This window comes from Hippopotamus amphibius, chromosome 12 (assembly GCF_030028045.1).
Source record: "Hippopotamus amphibius kiboko isolate mHipAmp2 chromosome 12, mHipAmp2.hap2, whole genome shotgun sequence".
Taxonomy (NCBI): Eukaryota; Metazoa; Chordata; class Mammalia; order Artiodactyla; family Hippopotamidae; genus Hippopotamus; species Hippopotamus amphibius.
Window position 1 is genome coordinate 6,221,528 of NC_080197.1, and position 17,721 is coordinate 6,239,248.

At 44.5% G+C, this 17,721-nt stretch overlaps 1 protein-coding gene across 3 annotated transcripts; it reads left to right on the plus strand.

Moving 5' to 3' along the window:
- The first annotated feature begins 1 nt into the window (after nucleotide 1).
- On the plus strand, nucleotides 2-16,968 carry AURKA (aurora kinase A). 3 transcript variants are annotated; one of them, XM_057701907.1, is made up of 9 exons: nucleotides 2-231; nucleotides 3,961-4,004; nucleotides 5,883-6,162; nucleotides 7,671-7,725; nucleotides 8,794-8,985; nucleotides 9,748-9,886; nucleotides 13,956-14,059; nucleotides 15,938-16,112; nucleotides 16,254-16,968. In XM_057701907.1, the coding sequence occupies exons 2-9, from the start codon at nucleotides 3,966-3,968 to the stop codon at nucleotides 16,431-16,433; spliced, it is 1,164 nt and encodes a 387-aa protein (XP_057557890.1). In that variant the 5' UTR covers nucleotides 2-231; nucleotides 3,961-3,965; the 3' UTR covers nucleotides 16,434-16,968. The 3 variants fall into 3 exon arrangements, with proteins under 3 accessions (XP_057557890.1, XP_057557889.1, XP_057557891.1); XM_057701906.1 differs by having other exon boundaries at nucleotides 13,911-14,059; nucleotides 16,254-16,941; XM_057701908.1 differs by lacking the exon at nucleotides 2-231 and having other exon boundaries at nucleotides 3,962-4,004; nucleotides 13,911-14,059; nucleotides 16,254-16,966.
- Nucleotides 16,969-17,721: the final 753 nt, after the last annotated feature.

A 17,721-nucleotide genomic window follows, 5' to 3' on the forward strand; every position in this document is an offset into this window, starting at 1 on the left:
CCACTTCCGGGGCCTTATGGAGCAAGTGCGCTTGCGCGCCGTCTCTGCTAGGCCGTGACTCAAGCCGTCGGGTTGGTTTTGAACCAATGAAAAGTCAGCGCCTCTCTAGCCCGGACCAATCAGCTTTCGGATTCGAGGGTTTAACTCCTATTTAAAATGAAGACTTTGAATCTTAACGGCTGAGCTCTCGGGAGGACTCGGAGGCCTCGGGTCGGTGGTGGGAGCCCAAAGGTGCGTAGAGCTGGGGCCTCTCTGTGAGGCGGGCGGGAGGAGCCTGGGTGGCCTTTGGGGATGGGTGGGAGGGAGCCTTTCTGTAGGGCCGCTGGGCTGGCTAGGGCGGGTCGGGGCGAGAAAGCCTCCCTTGGGCCCCCCCACCCCGGTTCCTCCCTGCGCTCCCTGTTCCTCTCTGCGCACCCCCGTCCCTCCCTGCGGCCCCCCCGTCCCTCCCTGCGGCCCGCCGCCCCCCGTGCTTTCCCAGCGCCCTCGTATCTGCTCCTGGGTGCCCAGAAGCCCTGTACCATGCCGCCTGGGTGTTCACTAAACACCTGGCGTGAATGGGGTTGTGTGGCGTGGGGTGGGGGTGCTTTTTGATGGGATGCTCATGTTCAGGGAGCACCTCGGTAAGAAGGTACCGGAGGTTTTTGCTGTCTTGGAGTTTACGTTCAAGGGGTAGGGGTGCGGTGATAGACGGTGAACTAGCAAGATAACTTCGAATAGGGATGAGTGCCAGGAACCGGGGGCTACTTTGGATAGACTAGCCAGGAAAGGCCTTTGTCTGGGCGGGATGGATGAGTGGGTAAGTAACTTCCTCGAAGAGGCTTTCCTGGGCCAGTGCTTCTCAAACCGTAGACCCTGGACTACCTTTATCGGGATTACTTGAGCGTCTTTGTTAAAAATATGAACCCACCTAAAGGATCAGAAGCGCTTGGGTGTAGGACTCAGGTGTCTGTGCTTTTATCAAGCTCTGCAGGTGATTCTGACGTTTCATTGAAAACTAGTGCTCTAACGCAGCCACATCTGGGGGTGTCTTTGAAATGCAGAATCTAGTTTGTTACATCTGGGGTTGGGCCTCAAGGTCTCCATTTCTAACAAATGCCTTCCTGATGTAGATGTAACTATTACCCTTGACCTTCACTGTTCCCTTCTCACCCTTAAATCTTCCTAGTTCTTTGAATTAAACGCTTTTCAGCTGCATACTCATTTCCCCTCTACTCTCCTGCATCTGTGCAGACATTTGCACATTTGACGAGGGAAGGAAACGTCTAAACCCACAGTGCTATTAAATCTGTTTTTCTGTTTAGACTAGTAGGATCTCTGGTTTGAACTGCAGGGATCTTGTGCAGGTCCTCTGGACGTGTGACTCCTGAACTCGGCCACAGAGCAGAATCATCTGTGAAGCAGTCTTCTTGCGGCTCTCTTCGGAATTTCTGGATCAGAGACTTACTCCATTCTGTTTATTAGTCTTCCTGAGGAGGAAAAGTGCATTACGTTGGAGCGAATGTCTGTAGCGTCTGTTGAAGACTGTTGAATCAGTGTCCTTAGGCCTGTGTGGTCTCATGAGTCTGCTGCTTGTAACTGTTAGGGAGAGTGAAGAAAGCATATGTGAAATTAAATTCGCATAATATGAGAATTTATTTCCTTTTCTTTTTTGTGTGTTGCTTCTAAATGGCTGTTTGATATAAGGACTCCAGGCTCTTAAGCCTGGTCCTGTTTTCAGATTGAAGTGGAGTTATTTGCTTACTTGTAAAGTGGATGTGCAAGCATGAGGCTGAGGAGTGCTCTCTGATTGGATTTTAGAATTTGGGGGAGCACCTGAGTAAGAAATACAGAAAGATTTCAGCCTTCTTGGAGTTTACATTCTACTTACTTGAAAGGATGTTGTGCCTGACTCACAGGAAGTGATTCTAGCACTTCCTAAGTGTTAGAAACTTTTTTATTATTGATCTGCGTTGTTAATGGATTGATTCATTCCCAAAACATGAGTGAACATACTATGTGGAAGGCATGTTCTGGGGCGGCAACAGTGAGCAAAATGGGACTAATAAGCCTTTCCTCTCACGGAGCTGACTTTCTTTAAAGATACTGAGCAGGTAGCTGGGTATCTGAGTCCGGGGAGTCAGACAGGAAACAAGGACCAATAATGTTATGTAAGGTGTTAAGTAAAAGTAAACGAGGGATGATCTGAAAGCGGCATCTCAGCATGAATGAAATGAAGGTACAGCCACACTGCTGTTATAGGGAAGAGCCTCATAGGTAGAGGGAATAGGGAGTGCAAAGGCCCTGTGGCAGGGGACTTCTCTGCCAGGGAAGGGGAGAAGCCCTGAAGAGCTGGTGTGCAGTAGACAAGAGGAGGAGATCTAGTCACAGAGGTGGTCAAGGTCCATGTTTTATGAGGCCTGTGTGTGCAAGTAAGATTTTGAATTTGAGTTGAAACACGAGGGGCCTCTGAGCCAAGGACCAATATATCTGACTTGTTAATGGGATCACTGGGCACAGTGTTTCTAATGGACCATAATGGGGCAAGGGTGGAAGCAGAATGACCATTGGGAGCCTTTTGCAAATAATTGAAGGGAGTGAAGATTGTGGTTTGACCAGGTGGGAGTAGTAAAGGCTGTGAGCAGTGATTTTTGAAGATAGAGCCTATAAGATATGCTGATGGATTAGATATGGATTTTGAGGGAGAAGTGTGTAAAAGTTTATGCTAAGACTTTAGACTTGAGCAGCTGGCAGGATGGATTTGCCAACCCCTGAGCTGGGGACAGCCCAGGCCACTGTCTGAGAGAGCAGGTTAGGGGAGATGGGGGTGGGGAGGGAGCGGAACTTCAGTTTGCGACAGGTTAAGATAGAGATGCCTCTCAGATTACCAGGTGGTGGGAGTTCAGAGGCAAGGTCTGGGCTCACGATGGAAATTTGGGGGTCCTCAGCCTGTGGATGATATTGAAAGCTAGGAGATGAGCTCACCTAGGAAGTGAGTGTAGTTGGGAAAGAAGTGTTTCTGAGTCGGAGCTCAGAGTGTCATCCCCCCCTCCCACCCCGCAATGGCAGAGGGGAAAAGAAGTGTGTGGGAGAGGAGAGGTTTCATATGGTGTATTGGGTTTGGCAGACCTTCCTGGGGGATCCTGAGCAGGTTGTTAGAGAGCCTGGCAGTCGCAGGAGAGGGGAGGGCAGAGGTTTTCTTAATAGAGGTGTTTAGAGCCCTGGGGCCCTAGGAAGGTGTAGATGGAGACGTGGGGAGTCCATTCCGGGGTCGCACCAGACACTGAATTGGTGGTACAAGTGAGGCTGATCAGCAGAGGTGGTTGCGATGGGACAGCAGTAAAGCTGAGAGAAATCTGCAAGCTAAATGGAGGAAGGAATGGAAAAAGAGTGTGCGATCCTGTGGAATGCGGAGAATGCACGTCCGAGGAAGGCTGAGAATTGACCTTTGGGTTTGGCAACAGCAGGGGTCAGTGCAGCGCTGGCGGGTGGTGGGAATATGAGCCCTGTGGGAGGGTGAGGGACGCGGTAGAGACTGTTGCAGAGTTTTCCTGTGGAAAGGGGAAGCCAGAGATGTCCTCAGAGCTTAAGTCAATGCTGGGGTAAAGAGGACCTTTTTTTTTTTTTTTTTTTTTTTTCCTTTTAAATGGAAGCAGGCTTGTACACTGATGGAAGTGATCCATTAGATGATGGGGCAGAAGGACAAGGAAGTTCAGGAGTGAAGCTTGAGGGGAGGGGAGGGGAGGGGCTGCAGTGTATGAGGGGAGAGGAAGGCCCCACACCTGAACATTATCTGAGCCCCACACCTGTGCTTCATATCACAGGAGCAAACACTGCTCCCTTATTGGTCTCATTTGGATGACAAAATGTGTAAAATTCTGTGTGATGTTGAGGCTTTTTCTTCAGGATTTATAACCCTGATCCAGCATAACACTGAAGCAGATGGATTTTTACAAATTAAAGGTGGTTCTTTTTTCTTCTCAGGCATCATGGACAAATGTAAAGAAAACTGCATCTTGGGGCCTAAGGTAAATCGAATAATCTGTGATCTTAAATCACATTTGTAAAACCCAACGGGAAGTTGGGTTTTAAATCTAGAATTTTTTTCACACTTACTCTTGGTTGTAACTTTAGATCCCTCTACCACATTCCTGGGTGGGAATTAGGCACTTTTCTCAGCATTCAGTAACACGTCCTTGCTTCTCTCACCATAGCTTTTGTTTTGCTTGCTTTGTCTTAGAGTTAGCTGTATCTGTATTGCTCCATTGTGTGCAGGATAGTAATGTACACAGTAGGTGCTTAGTACTTGCCTGTACTTTCTTGCTTGCCAGAAGTTAATTTCTTTGCCATAGTTGGTTCTGCTTACGCTTCAGAGGGATGTCAGTAGCATTTCAGTGGGCATTTCCTGGGAGCCCACCTGGAGCCAGGCTTTGTGTCAGATGCAGGGATCACAGTGGTGAAAAGCACGTGGTCTTGGACTTTAAAGAACGTAGAGCCCTTTTGGGGAGGTGTGTGAGCCAGTACCATGCTATATATGACCTGAGTAATTCTGGGGAGGGGTGCTAACTTCAGCTTGGGGCAGATTGGAATCCAGGAGGAGAGACCCCCCCCCCCCCCCCATTGCCACCCTGCCCTTAGCATTTGATGAATATTTGTGGAGCAGTTAGGTGAATGGGTCTTTCATAGAAACATCCTTTAATATAAGTAATCATCAGGTTTTTTTCCTTCTAGGAAATTTGAAGAGTATAAATACTGTTTGTTTTTTTTGTGTATGTGGGGTTTTTTTTGTTTGTTTTTCAAGGGGAGGGATTTGTTTTTAGAAGTCTGCACCTTTTTTACTGGCTGAAAGTGTGAAAATGACCAACTAGAAAAAGGCTAAGTTGATTCACTGTATTTGATTCTCAATTCCTATGATAAAGTTCATTTTGAAACATTGTTCTGTGTTTCCGATGTTTGTTGCTGCGTGAATGCCTGCTGTGTTACGGGTGCTGCTGAGGTCAGAAGTAATCTCTCTGCTGCAAGTTGGAGACCCTCTCTAGGAAAGCACTCGTACCAGCAAGCTGGGTAATGGGTTCTGAGGCTTCTCTTCCTGCACTGTTTCCTTATTTATGAGGAAATTTCCTCCATTGAAGCTGAAGGAAGTGCTTTCTGCCCCTTGTTTGATTAGCTCAGGGTCTTAGAATTTAAGTACTTTAAAAACTTGTGATATCCAGCTTACGGTCATGTAAATCATATATTTTGGTAGTAGCTTTTTGAAGAGCCTATGTTTCCTCTTTTGCCTCAGATGCATTTTTAGGTATTGACTACTTGGAAATGGAAACACTAGTAAATCAATAGTAATTAGCTTTTTGGACTATTAAAACTATGGTCAGTGTTGTAAACAGTGATAGTGATTAGCTTCTTGTGGAAAATCTGGCAAGTACAAAAATTCTCCAGAACTTCTTTACTCAAAGATAATCACTTGTTGACTACTTTGATGTATTTCTTTCAGTCTTTTTTCCAAACATGAGTATTGTCAAAGAAATGGAATTGGGATTTTGGTATAAAGTTTCTGAATTACAGCTTCTGCTAAATTATAATTCCCAAGTCACTGAGGATTCTTAGAAAATGTTTAATGCCTCCCTTTTTAGATGAAAGTTTAGTTAATGAACATTTGTTTATGGGAGCAGGATTTTAGGGGTGGGGTGTTGGGGATGGGGGAGGAGGTATCACTCAGGCATTTCTCTCAGCCGCACACTAACTATATCCTCTGGATGTGCTCATTAAAAATCACTCTCCCCTTCGTCTGTTATCAGTGAGCGGCACTTATTGTTTTGTTATACTGGAAAACAGACTTTGGGAATATTGTCAAGATATTCAGCTTTCGTTCATGAAGACCATAAAGTTCTTTTTCCTCCCCAATCTAGACTACAGTTCCACTTGGTGATGGCCCAAAACGTGTTCTGGTGACTCAGCAATTTCCTTCTCAGAATCCTGTGTCTGCGAACAGTGGCCAGGCTCAGCGGGTCTTGTGTCCTTCAAATTCCTCCCAGCGTGTTCCTTCACAAGTGCAAAAGCTTGTCTCCAGCCAGAAGCCAGTACAGACCCTGAAGCAGAAGCCGGTGCAGGCCGCCAGCGCCCCTCGTCCTGGCTCCAGGCCTCTAAGTAATACCCAGAAGAGCGAGCAGCCCCAGCCACCAGCACCTGGTAATCCGCGTCCTGAGGCTCCTCGCAGAGCCGTGCTTCTTAGTTGCCAAATAAGCAAGTGTACAGACAGGTTGATTGTTCGGAACCCTAGCTTTTATATCATTTCTACTGAGGACAGGGAGAAAACCTGATGTGCAGGTAGCATGAGGTAACAGTGTCTCCTGTGGGTCGGGCCTGACCCATGGAAGAGTGGGCAGCCAGGGAGGACACAGCACCAGCCTCTTTTTTTTTGATTGCTTATTAGGGCTGGAGGGGAGGCATGGGGTTCTTGTAGTAGGTACACTTGGAACTGAAAAATTCCAAGGTTCTGGAGTGTGGAGGGAATTGCCGGGGCGTGGGGAGTGGGTGGACTGAGGCAGGCCAGGTGAGGTCATGGTGGGTACTGCTGGTCGTGGGGAGCGGGGCTTCATCCCCTGGGAAACTGCTGAAAGGTTTTTGAGCAGAGGAGGGGCTGACTTGCCTTTTACAGAAAGCTTCTCTGGATGAATTGGAGAGTAGCAAGGCTGGACCCAGGGGTACCAGAGAGGAGGGAGGCCATTGTGGTTTGGGTATAATATGGCGGTGGCCTGAACTACTAGGTGGGCAGGGTGGGTGTTAATAGTTGTTATTTACCAGCTGTTGAGTGCCCACACAGCAGGCTTCCTTCATCCACGTAGTGTCACTCTGTCCTTGTAACCACTCTACAAAGGAAGCCATGGTTTTTTGTTTTTTATTTATTTGGCTGCATCAAGTCTTAGTTGAGGCATGTGGGATCTTTCATTGTGGTGTGCGGGCTCCTCTAGTTGTGGCCCATGGGCTCCAGGGCACGTGGACTCTGTAACTTGCAGCACGTGGGCTTAGTTGCCCCACGGCATGTGGGATCTTCCTGGACCAGGAAATGAACCCACATCCCCTGCATTGGGAGGTGGATCCTTTACCACTGGACCACCAGGGAAGTCCCGAGGCAGCCTTAGTTTTTAACTCAGTTTGTGGAGGGGAAGTTAAGATCACAGCATTAACTTATTCAAAGACAGCCAGGATGGAGTCGTGCAAATTTGAGAGGTCGCTTAGGATGCAGACTTGACAGAACTGGGAAATAAACCAGACATGGGGTTGGTGGCCCAGCTCCTGGGGAAAAGGTGATGAGGTGGGAGTTTGTTATGGATGGGAAGATTGGTAATTCTGCTTTAGAAGCTCTTCATTTAGAAACTGAGGCTTTAGGAAGAATCTACATTGACTCGAGTCTTTAAATTATCTGAGGGCCTAACTATACCTATCTGCTTGTCTTTATTCTCAAAGTTCTATAAAGACTTCAAATGGCGGGAGTCAGGTTGCAGCATGGTGGGAAGAAAAAAAGCTTTTTTTTTTTCCTTTTTTTTTTTTTTAAAGTCTATAAATAGTACAGATCTATCATTCTGGACATACCACTAATATTTTGGTAACCATTCTTTGATTCCTCTCTAATAAAAGACTTTTAACTTATTCTGTATAGTTATTCTAAAAACAGGTTTTTAACTTATTCTGTCTAGGAAATAATCCTGAAAAGAAAGAGGCATCAAAACAGAAAAATGAAGAATCAAAAAAGTAAGTTTTATTTACAAAGTTCTGTACCATCATTCTACTGGAATATACCATTTAATTACAAAGTTATGGAACACTTTTAAAAAATAAGTCTTTATATTGTCACTTAAAAAATATGGATGTTTGAAATTTCCACTCTCTAAAAAAGAGGGAAGGAATTTTTTGGATGTTTACTAGGGACTTGAGTTTTTCTTCTTGCTTTTCAATTTTAGGAAAGGCTTGTACGAATCTGTGACGGAAATTTGTAAAAGTTTCTCTCTACCCTCAGAAGTGACTACCACATGTGGTTTATGCATGCTTCTGTACTGCTATTCTAATAAAGAGGTGGAAGTGAACAACAAAAACAAAATGTCCTATTGCAGAGCTGTGGACTAATACATGACTGTATGAGTCTTTTGAAAGTATGAAGAAAATGATAGAATTGTCGTACTTGTTCTTCATAATAAAGCTTGGCTGTATTTTCCCCTGCTCTCAGTGTCTGAACTGTCCAGACTCTAGAATGTAAGAGGAGGAGCCAGGAATGAACCTGCAGCCTGTTTTGCTCTAGCGCCTATCAGAGGCTTTCTCAACTCTACATCCAGTGGCTCTCAGCCCCCTGCCCTGCAGGCTCTGTCCTGCTTGCTTTACCCGAGTGGTGGTTCTCCACCCCAGAGGGTGCTGGCCTTTCCGGGGCTGGAGGAGGCCGTGGTTAGTTTGAAGGAGGCTCACTCGTGGTTCTGAAGCATTCTTCCCTCCCCAGTTCCTCATCTAATCCTTCCTGTGGTCTTAAGTATTGTTGTTAATAGGTCTGTGCTCCGAGCGTAGCACTGCCTTGGGACACTTCCCAGTGAGTGCTTCAGCTCTGCAAGTCCAGGTTGTTCCCTGTCACACTGATGGCAGGGCGGTGGGGATGGGGGCTTAACGTCTGCGGTGACTCATTAACTCTGGTTATTGGTTTGGTTTTTGCAGAGGGTACATACTGAATACAACTTTGAATATAAAATTATTTATAGGATGTCTATTACTCACTAATATACACTGTTAGAAAAGATGTGTTTTCTTCACATTTTAAAATGTTCACTTCTTTCCTAGAAGGCAGTGGGCGTTGGAAGATTTTGAAATTGGTCGCCCGCTGGGTAAAGGAAAGTTTGGTAATGTTTATTTGGCGAGAGAAAAACAAAGCAAGTTTATCCTGGCTCTTAAAGTATTATTTAAAGCTCAGCTGGAGAAAGCAGGAGTTGAGCATCAGCTGAGAAGAGAAGTAGAAATACAGTCCCACCTGAGGTGAGTTTTCAGAAGGATGTCCAGGAGAGTGGTGTACAGAATGTAGAGTTAAGTGATTGCAAACTTCTTTGTAGAAGGCTGGCTTCATAGTACTGCTAAGAGTGACTAAATTCACTAGACTAAAGTGCTGTGGTCCTGAAAAATTACTTGAAGGTTTGTTTTGTTAACAGAGTAATTTTTCAGAGGTGTTATGTTTTGTTTTGTTTTGTTTTGGTGGATAATTAAAGGGAATGATAGCTCTTATTTTGAGTTCCTGTTGCAAACTGGCAGCCTACAGGTCGACTTTGGCCAGTGGATCTGTTTGTTTTCAGTGAGTTAAAACAAACTGCTTGTGCTCACCTGTCCAGAGTCCTCAGCGGCACATCTACTGCCATTACTGAATGCTGACTATATTGTCTTTCTCATGGTGTTTGGGTTTCAGGCTACTGTGGGAATGCCATGTCTTTTTTTTTTTTTTTTCATTTTGGGGAGACAATATTTACCTGAATTCTTTCCCCCTCTTAAGAATGTAGATAGCCTAAAGGAAGGAAATAGTCTTAACTAAACCTGAGATCCATTACTACCTTGACATGCATGTAAATTGATAGCAATGTATGACTTTTTCTTACCGCGGGTCTATAGTTTCAGATTCTCAAGGGGGTTGGGGGGTGGGATCTGTGGCCAGCAGCAGTTTTCACCACTGGTTTCACATGAGGATTTGTGTGACACTCAGTACATATCAGCTCCAAAACCAGGTGTTAGAGTGTTCGTCCTTCCTTGCAGGCATCCAAATATTCTCAGACTGTATGGTTATTTCCATGATGCTACCAGAGTCTACCTAATTCTGGAATACGCACCCCTCGGAGCTGTCTACAGAGAACTTCAGAAACTGTCAAAGTTTGATGAGCAGAGAACTGCTACTGTAAGTTTTCATTTATTGTCCAGACGAATTCTGTTTCCTCTGTACCTGTCCTACCTAGCAGTGTACCTTTCATTATATGATAGAGGGGGTTTTGTCTCATGGAAGGATAGCTTAATAGGATCAAATATTTGAAATGGAAATCAAAATAGCTTAGGTGTACCTTTTTTTAAAAATAAATTTGTTTATTTATTGGCTGCATTGGGTCTTCATTGCTGCATGCGGGCTTTCTCTAGTTGCTGAGAGTGGGGGCTACTCTTCATGGACTCCTCATTGTAGTGGCTTCTCTTGTTGAGGAACACGGGCTCTAGGCGCATGGGCTTCAATAGTTGTGGCACACGGGCTCAGTAGTTGTGGCTCATGGGCTGTAGAGCACAGGCTCAATGGTTGTGGCGCATGGGCTTAGTTGCTCTGCGGCATGTGAATCTTCCCAGAGCAGGGCTCGAACCCGTGTCCCCGGCATTGGCAGGCGGATTCTTAACCACTGCGCCACCTAGGAAGTCCTGGTGTACCTTTTATATACAGATAAAATCAGGTACCAAATAGAATATTGTAGTTGGTTTCCACAGCTGTTTCTGTGGAAATGTATATAAATAGTTGCCCTCTTTAAAAAAAAAAAAAAAAAAAAAAAATTTTAGATTTACAGAATAACTGAAGATAGTACAGACTGACTTCTATTAATACACACCTAATTTCTCCAATTTTATCAGCATGGTACAGTTGTCATAACTAGTGAACCAATATTGGTTCATAACTGTTGACTGAAATCCATATTTCATTCAGATTTCCTTAGTTTCTTATGATTAGCTGAGGGTCATGGGTTTTTAGGAGGAAGATCAAAGGTAAAATGCATCCTCATATCAAGGATACATACCATTAACCTGACTCATCCCTGAGTGTCTGCCTTGACCACCTGGCTGAGGTGGTCAGATTTCTCCACTGTAAAGTTGCTCTCTCTCCCTTTTCATACTGTGTGCTTTCAAAGGAATAGCCATTGGGGGTTATGTCTCATCTCCTATAGGGCAGAGTATTGACATAATTATTTGGAATTCTGTACCAGAGATTCTCTCTTCTCCATTATCTGTTTACTCAATCATTTATTAATATGGACTCATGGATAGTTTATGCTTTGAGTATAATCTAATACCACTTTGCTCTCATCGTTCCAGCTTTGGCCACTGGATGCTCTTTCACATGGTTGCTGTGTCCTTTTGACATGTCCCTATTATTGTGGTTTTGTGTGTGTGTGTGTTTAAAAGCACTTTCTTCTTTTCCGCTGCTATGAGATGTTCCAGCTTCATCTTGTACATTTCCTATCCCAGTCTTGGAATTTGTTATTTCTCCAAGGAGCTTTGGTTCCTTTTATTGGAAAATGTCATTAGAAACCAAGATCTGGACACTGGATGTGCTCATTGCTACTGAGTGTTATTACTTCTAGGCTTTCAGCTGACAGAGCAAGGAAGCACATGTGTAGTGTTTCTATATCCATCCGTGTCTATATTAAGCAAAACAGGAGTCCTCAGTGTGGATCACTTTACCCTCCTCCCTTGCTTCTCTGTAACCTCCACACTGAGAAACTTGGATTCCACCGTCTGCCTTCCATTTATTTATCCACTCCAGTGTTCACGTATAGTGGTATCAGAATTGTTAACCAGTTATCCCTGTGGGCAAGAACTATATGGATTTGAGATTCATCTGTATCTTTTGGGGGTTTGATAGCTCATTTCTTTTTATTGGTGAATAATGTTCCCTTATATGGCTGTACCTTGGTTTATCTCTTCATCTGTTGAAGGGCATCTTGGTCGCTTCCAGTTTTTGTTGATTGTGAGTAAAGCTGCTATAGTAATTGCATGCAGGGTTTTTGTGGGACATGTTTTCAAATATGCTGGGTAAATACCTAGGGGTGCAATTGCTGGCTTGTATGGTAAGACTACGTTTAGCTTTGTAAGAAACTGTTAAACTGTCTTCCAAAGTGGATGTGCCACCTTTGCCTTCCCACCCGTGAATGAGAGTTCCTGTTGGCTCCTCACCAGCAACTGGTGGGGTCGGGCTTTTTGGATTTCACTTATTCCAGTAGGTGTACGATGGTGCCTCATTATTCTAACTTGCAATTCTCAAATGACATACGATGCTGAGCATTTTCTCATGTGTTTATTTGCCATCTGTACATCATCTTTGAGGTGTCTGTTCAGATCTTTTGCCCATTAAAATTTTTTTGTTGTCTTACTGAGTTTTAAGCGTTCGTGTGTATTTGTGATACATGTCCTTTATCACACGTGTTTTACAAATGTTTTCTCCCAGCCTGGGCTGCTTGTGTTTTCGTTCTCTTAACTGTCTTTCACGGGGCAGACGTTTTTAGTCCAACATATCCGGGTTTTTTTGTTTTTTTGTTTTCTTCCGTGGATTGTACTGTCCTTTATTATGTGAAAATTGAAGAAGCTAAATTTTAATTTGGGCTGTTTTTTGTTGAATTAGCAGATGAAGGGCCTGTTGAATGGCGGTTACTTTGTTCTTTTTCTTGGTGGAGGTCTCTAGGTATATGTACACTCACTTTCTTTTTGGCATTGATCTAAATGGTATTAAATTCAGGTGGTTTTACTTTTATCTTCTGATGAAATCCCAGCACTACTGGTGAATGACCCTGTGGTCCTATTTATGCAATGAGGACATACTATCTTAAAGTTAAATATTTGCCCTTTGGATAAGTAGAAATCCATTTGCTTTTAAAATATTAGCTAACCAAACTAGTTTCTTATTTTATTGGCAGTTAATACTTGTAGTACTCAGTTTTCTTCAATCCAGATGGAGTTCACTTTGATGTAAACAGATAGCTGTGTGAAAGGAAATAAAAGATTGGTTCTTTATAGATTCCTTAGTAGTTTGAATATATATAAGCTCCTGTTTTTCTTTCCTGATTAATTAAAATAAAACTAATTCTAGAGAAGTGTTAGAGACCTTTACCTGTATCCACAGTCTAACGTGGCAGATATGGAGGGAGTTGGGTGCCAGAGGGCGCTGGTTCTTGCCTAGGTTTGAGCAGGGACAGCCCGTTGCCCTCTGGAATTGTAACGTGTCCTCTTAGAGTATCATCAACTCGACTTTGGTGCAGGAGACGAGCTTTCCTCGCCTTCACTTTCAGTTTATTATGATCTAAATTTTGGTCTCTGGCTTCTGGCTGAAAAAAAATGAAAAATGTCCTTTCTGACGATAACATCTGGTTTCTACCCGTTTATTTAGTGAACTTTTTTGGTATAAAATAATGTTCACTCCTATCTAGAATTACGTTTGGGAAACAAACACTTTTCAAACTTTAATCAGAGCTAAATAAACTCTTTCAATATACTATAAAACAATTCTTATTTATATGTTAACGCAAATCCTGGACTTGCTAGATCTTTTAGTTGAAATGGAAACAAAACTAATGAAAGGACTGACTTGCTTGTGTACTTTGAAGCTGACTAATGAATTACTACATAGTGTGCCCCCAAATTTAGCCTGTTCCCTAACATACCAGGACACCTGCTCTTAGTTCATCATTCAGAGTTATTTTTCTCCGATGCTCTTAGAGTAAATTTTTAGCTTCAAACAAGTCCTTTTGTTGTCACTTGGCCTTTGTTTTAAAAATGGGAATGGACTGTACTTAAGGGTTTTTTTTTTTAAATGTTAAAAATTGTTTATACGTCTGATTCCTTAATTTGTACCAGTTTTTCAACATTGTCCTAATTTATCACTGCTGGGCCATAAGTTACCAAGTGGGGATGTAGTGCTATCTTGGTATGTTCCTGTCTTTCAATATCTCACCTCCTGTGTTAGCAAAAAATGTAGCACAGAATCACTTATACTTCATGCTGAATACTAAATTGGTTTGTTTTCTTGTAGAGTCATCCATTGTTTCTAGTTTTGGCTTTAGAAACCTATAAAACATGTTAAAATCTATGTTGGGTTTCCTTTCAGAAGAGATGTCTAAAATTAACTTATGTTATATAAATCTAAAATACACACTTTCAATGCTTTTTTTTTTTAATAGTATATCACAGAATTGGCAAATGCCCTGTCTTACTGTCATTCAAAGAGAGTTATTCATAGAGACATTAAGCCAGAGAACCTGCTTCTTGGATCATCTGGAGAGCTTAAGATCGCAGATTTCGGGTGGTCGGTACATGCCCCATCCTCCAGGTACGTAACTTCAGAGGTGGAACTTGTTTGGTTGGTTTAGCAAAAGCCTGGAGGCTAATCATGAGCTGAATAGTGAAATACCTAAGTATAGCTGTTGTGTGGAGTTGGGGCAGGTAACTGACACACATACTTTGGAGTAACTTAGGCCTGATAGTAAACTAGCGTCTTCAAGAACATTTTTATGCTGCAGCCGTTTTGGGTGGTTTATCATGTCCTAGGCCTGGGGTTAAAGGTGGGTAATGTCCTTAGAGGCTAATGAATGGGACCAATAAGTAAGAGATGTGACAAGTGTATGACAGAGGTGAAGTGCAGCATGTGTAGAGGGGAAGTAACGCCTGCCTGACTGGTGGGAGGGAGACTCCACTCCTTCCTGGACCAGGAGACAGAAGTTCTGAGGGCAGCATTAAAGACCTAGAACTGAGAGCGCAGTTCTTGAGGGAACTTAAAGGAACCAAACTGGTCTGGATGGAGTTTCAGGGTGGTGGTTAGAGATCTTCGGTCCTCTGTTGTCAGTGCTTTCCTGTCTCCTCTGAAAGTGGAGAGATCGACCTAATGAAACAATTTGGGTGAACTTTGCAAAGAGAGCTAAAATGTTTCTTCTGTTTTAAGTTTAAGCTGGGTTTAAGTGAGCTTTTGAAACCATGTGTGAAGTAGGGCATTTAAAGGCATGCACCTACTGATGAGTTTGTCAGCTTTGGGGTAGGTCTTCAAAAAATTGTAGCCAGATTACTTCAAAGTCAGTTGAAGAAAATTGTATAGCCTAAAATAGATGCCAGTGAGTGGGGGAAGCTTTGTTTTTATTACAGACCACTCCTAATTGTTTCCAGCAAGGCACCAAGTCTGCTGTTGCAGTCTCTTTCTGTTTTTAAACAAAAACAAAAAAAACTGGTTGTCATGGGAGCTGTTGGCATCTGGTGAGGCAACAGCAGTGGCTTCGTAGCATCGCAGGGCTAAACTGCACCTTAACCTGCCCAGTGGTGTCATCATGACAGGAAGATAGCGGATCCTTTTCTGAAGAGCACATTTATGTAAACAGTGGTCACTTCGCCCTGCCTCCCGTGCCTGGATAAGTGTAAGAGCTCCTGCAGTCGTGTGCTGTCGTGTGAGAGCCCGCGATTCGGGCCAGCTCCTGAATCTGGGTGGTGGTGAGAGGCTAGACGCTGCAGAGGTGGCTCCTTAGTCCTGCGTCACCATGCAGTCGAGTGAACGTTTGTGTGTAACTGAGCACCAGGCAAAGAATAACTGATACAAACCAGCAAAACCTGCGTGGTCTTTGTTCCTGTTTTGATGTCTGTTTCCAAGCTCTGTTATAAAAACAACATACAGATGCGCTGAAGTGGTCACCCGTCTTATCCAGTGCCTACACTCAGTTGTGAACAGTTGTGAACGTTTTGCCATATTGGGTGTGTCTACCTTTTTTGGGTGAACTTTCAAAAATAAGTTGCAGACAGCAGGCCTCGTCCTTTGAGTTCTTCAGTATGCATATCCTAAAAATAAGGACATTGTCCAGTATAATCACAACCATTATCACGCCTGAGAAAATTAACAGCCTTGTTAGTATCTACTGTTTAGTCCATGTTCAAATTTCCCTAGTTGTCCACAAAATTTTATAGTGGTGACACTTTAAATCTTATATTTTATATCATTTAAGGAAGTTGTGGAGTTGGACAGATTTGGGGTGCAGCTGAATTGCTCGCTGTGAAGTCCTGTGCATCTCCCTGTCTAAAAATGGGGGTGTATAATAGTACCTGCTCCATAATAGCACAGGATCTAGCCTAGGAAAAGAGCTTAATGTTAGTGTACTGGTTGGTGATTTTTAGCAGCTGTTGTGATAACAGAAACAGAAGCCTGTGAACCTGAGCCTGCCCCCGTTTTTAGGAGAACCACGCTCTGCGGCACCCTGGACTACTTGCCCCCTGAGATGATTGAAGGCCGGATGCATGATGAGAAGGTGGACCTCTGGAGCCTTGGGGTGCTTTGCTATGAATTCCTAGTTGGGAAGCCTCCTTTTGAGGCCAGCACATACCAAGAGACCTACAAAAGAATATCGCGGGTAAGACTTCACTACAAGGGACCCGTCATTCTGTTAGAATTCCTTCCTTATTGGCCTCGACTTTAGGCTACGATCTGAATATTTACCACGTTCTCTCTCAGCCACGTTTGTGACTCTGTCCCTTATTGTACACTTCTCCAGGTGGAATTCACTTTCCCCGACTTTGTGCCCGAGGGGGCCAGGGACCTCATCTCCAGACTGTTGAAGCACAATCCCAGCCAGAGGCCAACCCTCAGAGAAGTCCTGGAACACCCCTGGATCACGGCGAATTCAAAACCACCCAGTAGTCAAAGAAAAGAATCAACGAGCAAACAGTCTTAAGAATCTTTGGGGCAGAAATCCTCGAGCCAGGGCTGCTGATGGCCTGCCCAGAACAGCTGCTGGCACGCCTCCCTGCTGCCTGCCCCCGAGTCGCTGCTGGAGACGCGGCGCTCGGCCTGCCATGCAGAGCTCCACCTCCGCAGACAAGACTCTGCCGTGGGAGTAGCCACGAGGATCATGCTGATTAATAACGCCTCTGGTTATATAATCAGTCCAGAGGCAAGGTTCAAGTGCAGCCGCCCTGCAGCCTGTCTTGAGTAGGTGTCCTTCTTGAAGATGGACTCGGAGCCTGGCTGTGGGGAATGTGGCTGTTTGGTCCCAACTTGACCCTTTGGAAAGCTGTGCAATAACCTTCCAAGTCCCTGAGTGCGTGTAACTTATCGGGTGGCCCAGTCTGTAAAGCTGTCAGAATGAACATGTGACTTTTAAATGTTAAAATAAAGACTTTTGTACCTTCAAGGTATCCCTTTAGGACTGCTCTCAGTATCTGTCTAGCACCCCCGCCGAGCCTGCTGGTCGGGTCCTCAGCCACTTACCTCCTGGCGAGACTGAGGCAAGAATACATGCTCTTCATATCGGGGCTCACTTGGGACACAGGTGTGTCTCGGCTGTTTTTTTTTTTTTTTTTTTTTTTTGGTTAATTAATTTATTGGCTGTGTTGGGTCTTTGTTGCTGCGTGTGGGGCTTTCTCAAGTTGCAGAGAGCGGGGGCTACTCTTCATTGCAGGGCTTGGGCTTCTCATTGCAGTGGCTTCTCTTGTTGCGGAGCACAGGCTCTAGGTGCACGGGCTTCAGTAATTGTGGCTCGCGGGCTCAGTGGTTGTGGCTTGCGGGCTCTAGAGTACAGGCTGGGTAGTTGTGGCGCACGGGCTTAGTTGTTCCGCGGCACGTGGGATCTTCTCGGCCCAGGGCTCAAACTGGTGTCCCCTGCATTGGCAGGTGGATTCTTAACCACTGTGCCACCAGGGAAGTCTGTGTCTTGGCTGTTTCTAAATGTTAAAGGCTTATTTTTTCTTTTTCCCTAGTTTTGATGTTTTTATAAAATTCTCACATGTGTAACCTTGACATTGTAATGCATTTCCTAGGAGTTTACATTCCGCCCTTTGAGAAGTGCTGGGCGAATCCTGTGACTAGGTGGGGAAGTGGGAAGGCCCCTGCGTGGTGCTGTGAGGGCCAGCCTGGCCCCTGAACATACCCATCCCTTCACCCCCTCACCTTGCCCATCCTACACAACCCAGTAAGGTGGCCACTGCCTGGGGGAAGGGGGTGGGGGGATGAGTTGGCCAGTA

What these genes read in the sequence shown, in the direction of transcription:
- AURKA (XM_057701906.1), top strand. Translation starts at nt 3,966, where the DNA reads ATGGACAAATGTAAAGAAAACTGCATCTTGGGGCCTAAG. An exon ending in GCCCCAGCCACCAGCACCTG is followed by an intron (nt 6,163 to 7,670) that starts GTAATCCGCGTC and finishes TATTCTGTCTAG; the next exon opens with GAAATAATCCTGAAAAGAAA. An exon ending in GAAATACAGTCCCACCTGAG is followed by an intron (nt 8,986 to 9,747) that starts GTGAGTTTTCAG and finishes CCTTCCTTGCAG; the next exon opens with GCATCCAAATATTCTCAGAC.